General features: G+C 52.5%; 1 protein-coding gene across 1 annotated transcript; it reads left to right on the top strand.

Moving 5' to 3' along the window:
* Positions 1 to 1,525: 1,525 nt before the first annotated feature.
* FAM210B (family with sequence similarity 210 member B) lies at positions 1,526 to 10,750 on the top strand. Its single transcript, XM_041733373.1, has 3 exons — positions 1,526 to 1,781; positions 7,996 to 8,171; positions 8,358 to 10,750. The coding sequence occupies exons 1-3, from the start codon at positions 1,596 to 1,598 to the stop codon at positions 8,572 to 8,574; spliced, it is 579 nt and encodes a 192-aa protein (XP_041589307.1). The 5' UTR covers positions 1,526 to 1,595; the 3' UTR covers positions 8,575 to 10,750.
* Positions 10,751 to 10,986: the final 236 nt, after the last annotated feature.

Raw genomic sequence — 10,986 nt, 5'->3', positions numbered from 1 at the left:
TATGGTTGTGGACAGGCAGTTGTGGCACAGACAGCAGCCACACTGGACCAGTTTTGTGGGAGCTGGAAGGCAGGTGCAGTGGTGGCAGTTTCCTGAACCCTGGATCACAGCTATGGCAGCATGTTCTAGAATCCATTCATTCCACTGGCCAACTCCGGATGCCCACGTCCCCAGATGTGGCTGGCGGGTGTTGCTGTGTCCTGGGAGTCTTTTCTGGGGGTCCAGTCTAGTGCCACTCTGCCCTAGCTTTTCCAGTGGTTTTCCAAGCACTAATTCCCTGTGGTAAATTCTTTTCTGTCTAAAATAGCAAAGATTTAGAATCATTTAGAATCCTCTAGTTTCAACCAAAAAATGCTGAAGATGTCAGGCAATGGAAAGTGTATGAAGATAAGAGGCCTCGGGAAAGGCTCCGTTTCTTTGGGCCTCAGTTTCTTCTTCTGTGGAATGGAGACCAAAGGTCACTATCATCATTATCATCAGTTAATAATTATTGAATACTGTGGCATACTGTATCTCTCAAAGATGGTCACACCAGTATTTCCCATCCCGTAAGCCTTCCACCGGTGACCTCGTCACTTCCCATCACGCAGGAGTCCAACTCCGTCACTCTTGCACCTGGGCTGCCCGCTGACTCTCCTGTAGCCACCAGAATACGGCCGAATCCACGCAGCCTAAACGGCAAGGACAGGGACAGGCACGAATCTCCCGCCCCGCGAGCTGCGCGGGGGGGCTCCGGGTCCCAGGCTCCGGGTCCACTGCCAGAGGCTCGGGCTCGGGGGCGGGGCGGGGCGGGGCGGGGCGGGGCCGGGGAGGGATCGCGCGGCTCCGGCTCCGCCCACTGCGAGGGATCAGGCTCCAGGGGGCGGGGCCGAGGGCGGGGCCGAGGGGATCACGCGGCTCCGGCTCCGCCCACTCCACGAGAGGCTCGGGCTCCTGGGGGCGGGGCCGGGGAGGGATCGCGCAGCTCCGGCTCCGCCCACTCCGCGCGAGGCTCGGGCTCCGGGGGGCGGGGCCGAGGGAGATCACGCGGCTCCGGCTCCGCCCACTCCACGAGAGGCTCGGGCTCCGGGGGGCGGGGCCGAGGGCGGGATCACGCGGCTCCGGCTCCGCCCACTCCACGAGAGGCTCGGGCTCCTGGGGGCGGGGCCGGGGAGGGATCGCGCAGCTCCGGCTCCGCCCACTGCGAGGCTCGGGCTCCAGGGGGCGGGGCCGAGGGCGGGATCGCGGGGCTCCGGCTCCGCCCACTCCGCGCGAGGCTCGGGCTCCGGGGGGCGGGGCCGGGGCGGGATCGCGGGGCTCCGGCTCCGCCCACTCCGCGCAAGGCTCGGGCTCCAGGGGGCGGGGCCGAGGGCGGGATCGCGGGGCTCCGGCTCCGCCCACTCCGCGCGAGGCTCGGGCTCCGGGGGGCGGGGCCGGGGCCGGGGCGGGGCCCGGAGGGATGGCGCGGCTCAGGCCCCACCCGCCCCGCGTGCGGCTGCGGAGGGGCGGGGCCGGGAGCGGGGCCCGCTCGGATCTCGGGCTCAGGCGGGTCCCGCCCCCCGGTGCTCGCTGCGCGTCCGGCCCGCTGCGCCCGCGGGAGCGCTTCTCGGCGCGCCATGGCCGGGCTGCTGGCGCTGCTGGGCCCCGCGGGCAGGGTGGGCGCCCGGGCCCGGCCTCGCGCCGCCTGGGTCCTGGGCGCCGCCGCCCCGTGCGCGCCGCCCCCCCTGTTCCTGCCGCCGCTCCGGCGCGGGCCCGACGCTCTGCTGCTGCGCGCGGTCCGCGGGGACAGCGGCGGCCGCCAGGTAAGCCTCCCCGCCCCCCCCCGCCCCGCCCCCGCCCCGGCCCCAGGCTCCCGGATCCCGGATCCCGGTCCACCTCCGCCCAAGGAGACCTGCACTCGCCCAGCTGCCCAGACCGAGCGCCCCCAGGGTGCCCAAGGCCCCAACCCCTACAAGCCAAGGAAGCGATCGTCCCAGTTAACGGCTGGAGAAACTGAGGCTCAGGGCGGTCTGGTGGTCTGCCCAAGGTCACACAGCGTCTGGCCGAGCCCCAGGTTCCCAAGGCGTCGGCCGGTGGCCGAGAGGACGTCGCCGGGGCCCGGGCTGGCCGTCAGCGCCCTGTCACATGCTGTCGGGTTCTTCCCCCTTCCTGCGCCCGGGCCCAGGGCGCAGGACCGCGGCGGCTCACGCTGCTGCTCCGTGTGTCTAAGCAGAGAGCAGGCCTCCCCGCCAGACTCCAGTGTTCCGTCCTGCTCCCTTTCTGTCGCCTTCTATGGATGGGAAGTGAAAACCGGCCTCCCTACAGAAGGGTAATACGGACTTTCCTAGAAAAAGAAAAATCTTTTAGTTTCTCTCTCTCTCTCTCTCTCTCCCGCTCATCCCCTTAAAGGAGAACAGTGGTAAGTAGCACAGTCTGGAGACAACAGGGCTAACGAGTAGGGACACGCAGAACCGGGCTGCCTGCAGCCCCTTAGCCTGAGGATAGGATCCCTGCCCTCCGCTCCGCAGCCGGTGACCTCACCCCAAGTAGGCTGAAGGCTCTGAGCCTGTTTGCTGACCTTTCAAAGGGCTAAAAATAGCACCTTCCCAACCAGAGTTTGGGGGACAATTCCATGTGCTGAAGCGGGGCTGAGCGCAGTGCCAGTGGAGCTTCCGGAATGAACGTTCCTTAGGGATTTGACTCCCGCCCTCATCATGCCTCCTGCCTTCCGCTCCCCCATCTGACAGGCTGCAGATCTTGTCTCTAAATCCCGAGCCCTCTGCACCCGTCTCGCTGCCTCCTAGCAATTCTTCGTGGATCAGCCCACTTGTCCCTTCCTCCAGGAAGCCTTCCCTGACCATCAGTGATGCCTTGGGTGCCTCCACTGACACCCCCACCCCCAGTCCCATGGACGTGGTTCCTCCCTACACTTATCATCTGGAATGGTCTCCTGACTTGCTTGTCTGTCCCATCAGCCACATCAGTTTTGTCCCTAGCCCAGGGCCTGGCACTGGCAGGTGTGTGGCACGAGAGCATGCATGAATATGAATGTGTATACAGAGGTGACGAGTGTGGTCAGACTCCCCATATTCCTGTCTCTACTCAGTAGTTCTGTGGCCTTGATCAAATTTCCCCACTTCTCTTTTGGTTTCCTCGTCTGTAAAATGGGATGTTAATAATTCACATTTCATGGAGCATGAACGTGAAACCTGGCATCGGGTACGTTCACAGGGCCTCACGGGCTGTGCTTGTTTCTCCTGCTGCCTGGTAGATGGGCAGGATCCGAGTGGGATCAGAACCTGACAGGCTGCTAGGACAGAAGATGCTCATCACTCAAAGTGTCATCTCCCTGAGAAAATACATCCCTGGTGGGGCCTGGCAGTGGCTGCAGGGGTCTCCCCCGTCAGCTGTTCCTGGCTACCCACAGGGCACCGTGTTTTTGGCCACTGGGAAGAGGGAATGCTCTTCGGGTCTCCATCAGGTACCTGAGAGACCGACTGGCATCTGCCTTTGGTGGGGTCTCCACTCTAACCAGAGGGAGGTGAAGCCGAAGGACAATCCTGCCTTTGTCACTTAACCTAATTCTCGTCATGTCAGCTGGCAGCCCAGCCTGCCTACACCTACACTATGGGAGGGAAATCTTAGGCAAATGATTTGCTCTCAAAAGCCCCAGTGTGTTTTGTCAGTTCTTGCTCACATGCTGCCTTTTCAGGGAGCCCCTCCTTGGTGCCCTTATATAAATTGGCAGTGTCCCTCCCCACAGTCCTACCCGTCTACCTCTCTTCCTTGAGGTTTCTCCATAGCACTTGTCATATCTGGCAGTCCTGATGCTGTCCTTTACTGTTTCCTGTCCCCACCCTCCCCACTGGACCACAGGCTCCCTGAGGTAGAGTTTTGTCTGTCTCCTTCATCGCCCTCCCCTACCCGCCCCCCCCCCCCCGTACTAGGAGCAGTGCCCCGCACAAAGCAGGTATCTGTGAATAACTGAGGAACATAGCATAGTTGTTTAGAGCAAAGCCTCAGAACCAGACTTGGCAGGTTTAGATCCCAGCTCTGACAGGTTAATTCCTGTGTGACCCTCCGAAAGCTACTAAACCTCTCTGGGCTTCCAGGATCCTCTTCTGTTAAGTGAGGATGACAATAATACCTATCTCACAAGGTTGTTGTGAGGATTATCTGAATTAATATTTTCAAAGTAGTCAGAATAGTGCACTACACTGTAGTGTCATGTTTAGGATTATTATTATTTATTGAATGAATGAAAACAGGTGTCACTCCAAACATTGTGAGCAACAGCTTTGGCTCATTCCTCAAAACCTCCCTGCCTCTTCTAATATAGCCTTTTATACTCTAGGAACTGTTTGGCTTGGGGGCGGGGAGGCAGTCACACACATACACACACACAGACGCACAACACATGCAGGATCTAAAAGCACTTTGACTAAGTACAGACATCAGGGGACGTATGATGTTATGTGCACCCAGGGCAGTGCCTAACATAACATCACAGGTACTTAGGGTGGTATTTCACAAAGAAAGGAATGTCTGAAAAATAGCAAGCCACCCCCTCAAAAATTCCTTTATTTTAGCTTCTTCAGTCTCCTCTAGGGTTAGTTAGGAAGAAGACCAAATGGCTCACAATGTTTAAAGAAACTTCCCTTTACCACGATAAAAGGAAGAAAATTGTCCCAAGATTCTAACTCTAGAAAGTTAACAACAGACTCTGCGGCTGGCTCACAGCAAATTGTCCATTGTGTCTGCGTATTTTATCCCTCCCATTGTTTTGCAGTAGATGCTGGTTATTCTGTAGCTGGAAGTCTGGCCGCCTCTTTGTTTTTCTTTCTTTTTTTCCCCTTTGGCCAAAAGGCCTTTTGCCAAAACAGAGGTTGTAAAGAAAAGAGCCCTCAACAGAGACAGGTCCACTCGGCTCTGGTGAATGGACAGATGGGGCATAATTAAGTCTGGTCGGGCCAAGTGTCAAGGGTAGGAAATGAAAAGGGGTTTCTCTGTTCTCAGCCTCAGAACGTCGTTGGCACTTGGACTGGAGATTGTAGATTATTGCCCTATCAGCGCCCGACGCCTGGCAGCCAAAAGGCGGGTGGGGCCTTGCTTATCAGAATGAACCTGAGCTCTGAGCAGCCATTCTGGCTGCTGGCAGGCAAGCCAGTGAAAAGCTTTGGGGGGAAGAAGTCACGTGTGCTAGCCAACCTAAAGGAGACTGGTCTTCTCCCCACCAAAGCCTTGAAATCCTGGAAAAGTGTTCCAGAACTTTAGGAGTGTTCAGCTCTTACAGGACACAAAGGCCAGTCTGACTGCAGAAGCCGTGTGGCCTCCTAGTGGCCACTGCAGTGACTAGGCCAGGCACTGCCACCAGCTCACCACCCCCACACCCTCACACCCCCACACCCTCGGTCTCCCGCCTGTCAAAGTGGGAGCCACAGAGGTGCGCACGTTACCACAAGGGGTTTTATGAAATGACACCTTTAAAGCACTAAGCCCAGCACTAAGGGGCTCAATAGAGGGAGCCTAACCTGAGGACACAGGTGGTTTCCTTTAAACCTTTCAAAAGAAGTTATGGGTTGCTGCCTACCTGAATGCAGTCTAGGCGGGGTGCCTGGCTGGCTGGGTCAGTGTAGCACTTGACTCTAGATCTCGGGGTTGTGAGTTCGAGCCCCACGTCGGGTGAAGAGATTAAAGATTAAAAAGTCTTTAATCAAAAAGAGGTGGGGGTGCCTGAATGGCCCAGTTGGTTAAGCATCTGACTCTTGATTTTGGCTCAGGGTCAGGCTCTGTACTCACGGGTGAGTCTACTTAAGATTCTTTCTCCCCACCTCCCCCGCCCCCACCAATCCACATGTACACACTCGCCCTTAAAAAAAAACAAAAACAAAAACTGCACTGAGACCTGTGACCAGAGACTGGATCTCGAACAGCCCCTCCCCTTTTGTTAGGTCTCTGTTTTCATAACTCTGAAAGTGGCTTTAACATTGGATTCCCAGGAATGTGAGCAGCATTGAAAGAAATTGAGATGAATTAAATGAAATTTAATTTAACTAATTTAATTTCTGAATGAAATTGAGATGAGAAGCTTATGGGTAAGAGTCCCCAGTCAGCTGCTCAGCAGGTGTATCTGGAGAACATGCTGAGGGTGGGAAAGGGCAGGGCAAGGGGAGGCAGGATTGGTAAGCAGGGCTTTGCCTGGCAACTGATAACTAATCCCAGTGCCCAGGCCTCACCCCAGGGCACAAAATCAGACACTGGGCACCTGGACAGAAGTACGAATGGACCAGCCGCACGTAAGCCACCTGGGAGCTCCTGAGAAAAGCCCCACATGCCTGGGGGATATGGGGCTCCTGAAGCAAGGCAGGGCTGGGAGGTCCCCTGCAGCCCCCCGGGGGGGGCCTCCCTAGATTTGGAGGTGCTGCTCTGTGCTCCAGTTGTTTCATTTTCATTCAGAGAGCCCTGCCCATACCTTCTGGGGACTCTGGGCTGTTCTGCTCTTCCATCTTGCCTTTGAAGTTGGCCCGGATGCAACCTACTCTAAAAATACAAAGAAAAAGCCTTCATTCCGCAAGGCAGTAACTGGAGCTAAATGACCCAGATACTGTGAGAGATAGGTCATTAGGATTCAAAAAAAATCTTTCATAAAAAAGGCTCCATATTGAGAAGGAGCTTTTTAAAAAAAGAAATGCAGCGTTGTTGGGTCGTTTTTCCCAAACGTTCCAGGCCCTGTAGGTGCTCAATAAATGTTAAGATAGGGGCACCTGGGTGGCTCAGTTGGTTAAGTATCTGCCTTCAGCTCAGGTCACGATTTGGGGGTCCTGGGAGTGAGCCCAGGGATGTGGCTCCCTGCTCAGTGGGGAGCCTGCTTCTCCCTCTCCCTCTGCCTACTGCTTCCCTGGCCTGGGGCCTTGGGCATGCATGCCCTCTCTTGCTCATGCATTCTCTGTGTCAAAATCTTTAAGAAAAAAATGTTGAGATGCTGGGTGCGGCGGTCTGTTTCTATGCAAATCCCAGCCGGTGCATTCATGGCCCAGGAATCGGCCATCCCTGGATCTGCTTAGTTGTCTGGGGTCAACCTCGATTCTGGTCATAAATACAGGTAGCTTCTGCTCTATTTTATTTTGCTTTCACTGTCCTTGATTTCGTAGTCTAGGATGGTTTTCATGTCCTCAGGCTGTGGACCCAGATGACCTGGATTCTAGTTTTGGTCACTTTGGGCCAATTGAAGCCTGTGTGGCTCCTCTGTAAAGTGGGAAGGAAACAGTATCTACCTAGAAAGTAGTTGTGAAGGTGAAAGCCAACAGCAGATGCAGAGAAACATCCAGCACTGCCTGGCTCAGGGACAGCGTCCCCAGGTGTGTGAGCCCGAAGGTCTTAGCTACTGTTGATGCTCTAACAACAGCTTACCAGAATTCCAGTGGCTTAAAACCACACATATGTATTACCTTACAGGTCTGGAGACCAGAAGTCCAAAATGGGTCTCACGGGGCTAAAGTCAAGGCATTGGCAGGGCCGGTTCCTTCTGGAGGCTCTGAGGGAGAGCCCATTTCCAGCAGACTTTTCCAGCATCTGGAGGCCATTCACACTCATTGGCCCCTGGCCCCTTCCTCTGTGTTCCCAACCAGCAGAGCAATGTCTTCAGATGTCTGCTTCTGTGCTCACATCTTCCCTGGCCCTCCTGCCTCCCTCTCTTCACGTATAAGGACCCTTGTGACTACATCGGAAAATCCACGATGCCTGCCCATCTCGAGATCCTTAATCACATCTGCAGAATCCTTTTGCCATATTCACAGGTTCTGGAGATTGGGACCTGGAAACCCCTGGGGCCATCATCCCGCTGATCGTACGCGAGCCCCAGCCTTCCAGTGCGCTCAGTGTTGAAGTGGGCGCTAGCCTCACCTGAGGAGGAAGAGTCACTGGTCCCTCCCTGGGGAGGAAGGAGGATAGAACACAGAGCGACAGGAAAGCTGCCGTCAGCTACTAACATCCTTGCTCCTGCCCCAGATCATCTCTCCTCCTTTGGTTTGTGCACAGGACCCCAGCAAAATCACTGCGACAACAGGCAGGGCTGTCAGCAGCGGACAGGAGGAAAAGCAAAGCAAGTCACAGCAGCTGAGAAAGGTCTTCCAAGAGTACGGCGCCGTTGCTGTGTCGCTGCACATTGGAATCTCGTTAGTCTCCTTGGGCATCTTTTACACGGTGGTTTCAAGGTAGGATCTCTGTTCTTTACTGTCCTGTCATGCATGATTCTCTAAATGACAACATTTTTCCTATGAACTTTTATTCGTCTGACCACTTTTGTCACATTTTTAAAATACTTTAAATCTTAGAGCCAAATCGATTGTCTAACTTAACCCCTCGTGATAATTTTTTTTTTTTTTGGTCTCTTTCCCCAGTGGTGTGGACATGTCTGCAGTCCTACTTAAACTCGGATTTAAAGAGTCACTGGTGCAGTCAAAAATGGCAGCAGGCACGAGTACCTTCGTGGTGGCCTATGCCATCCACAAGCTGTTTGCCCCGGTGAGAATCAGCATCACCTTAGTTTCTGTGCCCTTCATTGTCAGATATTTTCGCAAAGTGGGATTTTTTAAACCTCCAGCTGCAAAGCCTTGATGAACTCTCCAACTGTGGGCCTGAAAACCTGTTTCTTTTCAATAGAAATTTTGGGTTAGTTTTAGGATATAGCTTTTCGGGGGGGGGGGGGGGACGGGGGGACAGAAAGCTAATTGCTATATTCTCATGAATAAGGTTTACCTTTGCCAGCAAAAATTCAGGTTTTTTAATAATTGTAATTATTTTGCTTTACAAATGGTCTTAATGCTCTTCATCACAGGGCTTGTATCCGTAATCTAAAATGTCAGCAAAATATCACAAACTGAGTTGTCATCTCAAACAAAACTGTTAGTCTACAAAATGTTCCTTCTGGAAGATCACTGGTGAGGTTCTAGTCTGCAGAAGAAGCCCCAGGGGTTAATCTTCGCTCAGATTCTTAAAGGGCAATGATTCAATTAAGCTAGTTTTTAAAATTCCCCTTCCTCCAATATCTGTTGTCAGGCTGCCTGCGGTTTAATATGCAATATTCTGTAAAACAGCTGCCAGTGTTACAATTAATGAATCAATTTAAGACTTAACAATATGTAACCAGGATCTAAATTAGCATCAACACTTGGATGTCCGTTACACGTGTTTTGGGGGGAAGAATGACCAAGTATTTCTGGTGTGTTTCATTGATCCTAAAACACCCTCAAATCTGGACATGATGGCTCCTACCTGGTGGTTCTCCTCAAACTGCATTAAAGTAGGTCAGGATCATTTGTCTCTGTTTAGGGAAAATATGGAATCTTTATCCAGTAGCAGGGGTATCAGGTGGCTCCTGACGGCCTTGTCCACAAGTGAACCTGGATACCACACACATGGAAAAAGCTAAGACAATCTTTGCTGAACCCTCTACATCAAACTTCAGACATTCCAGAACTTCAGTCACAATGTTTACATTGTATCGCTACTTTGATTTTTTTTTAACTGAGTTAAAGTTATATAGAAAAAGATTGTTATATTGAAAAAGATTCTCCTTTTCAAAGTTATATTAAAAAAGATTCTCCTTTCTCTAAAAAGGAGAATTGGAGGCACTTGCTGTAAATGGGAGGCAACTGTGAAATAATGTTAATGTGAACTAATATGAAATGATACAAGCCAGGGAGGGAGAGGGACAGGCAGGTATAATTACTTTCTGATGAGCTGGTTTTACCTGATACAGGATGTTTGATATGAGCACCCCCCGCCCAGAACCGAAGCTCTTAGGGACATTATTAAGAACAGAAACTCAAGCACGCAGATCCAAATTGAGATTTTTGTCCCTGAAGCACTTAGAAGCAGGCAAACTGGAGGGAATTCCTTTCCGTGGGATTCCTGTAAAGCTACCCTCCAGGCCGCATCCACACCCCGATTAACCAGTTCCACCCTGCCACCTTGGCCGAGGGAGTTCCAATTATTAATTACCTAGGTGACAATCAGAAAACTAAGGGAACTATAAATTGACCATCCTGGTTTTACCACCTGGCTGCTGACTGCCCCCTGGCTGAGCCTTAGTAACCTACGTCCATTATTTCAGTTAACTTTCACAAGAAGCTTTGTGAGACGATTCTCCACTTGGCGAGACTGTTAAAGAGGACCTCCCCACCCCCCCCTTAAAGCAATTAGCGCATTGCCAAAAGGCTTCACTGATTTCAAGTTGGAACTGCCTTTCTGGGATCTAATTGCAAGGACATCGACACAGCTGAGCCAGATGCCTGGCGAGAGTGCTTGGCAGTCCCTCCTGTGGTCAGGCTCTGTTCACCTAGCTGGCTTCCGACTCCTAAACACCTTCTCTACCAGTCTCCCTACCAGTCAGATCCCTAGTAATGTCTATGCAAGAAAAAGCTGACAGTCCTACAGGATTAAGGGCTGAAATCAAACTTTGATTCCACGTTTGGAGGAATGGAAGTGGACAGGGCAAGCAATAAAAACAATCACCAAACCAAATAGCCATGGCCTCTCCTAAGCCCACCTCCACTCCACTCCTGCAGCCAGTGGTCCCAACAGAACCAAACCTGGAAAAGAGATCAGAGGACCAGGGAATATGTGACTTCACCAGCAAGATGTAGATTGCCTGTATTTACATTGTTTTTATGGAACTAGGGGAAATAAAACATCTATTTTAAAAATGTAAGCAATTGTTCATTCCTAATTTTGTATCTGACAAAATGAGCTGCTTAAGTTCCCTGAAACAAATAAACATCTTTGTAGTGTATGAAGAACTTTGGATTCCTCTTCTGGTTACGCCGTAACTGTTGCTGATTAGGAAGCAGCACTATGTGTGACTAGTTTGTTAATGTTGTGCAACTACAATGAACTATTTTCTTTGCTCATGTGGGATTCTGTTTGGGAAATGACAGTTTAGCTGGTGTCACTGGTGAAGTTGGTCACGTTATATTAACTATATATTGGGTGGATGATGCATGAAATACTACTTTGGGAACGTAAAAA

Source organism: Vulpes lagopus, chromosome 18 (genome assembly GCF_018345385.1).
Source record: "Vulpes lagopus strain Blue_001 chromosome 18, ASM1834538v1, whole genome shotgun sequence".
Lineage (NCBI taxonomy): Eukaryota > Metazoa > Chordata > Mammalia > Carnivora > Canidae > Vulpes > Vulpes lagopus.
The sequence above is the reverse complement of the archived record's forward strand: the minus strand, read 5'-3'. Positions and strand labels throughout refer to the sequence as shown.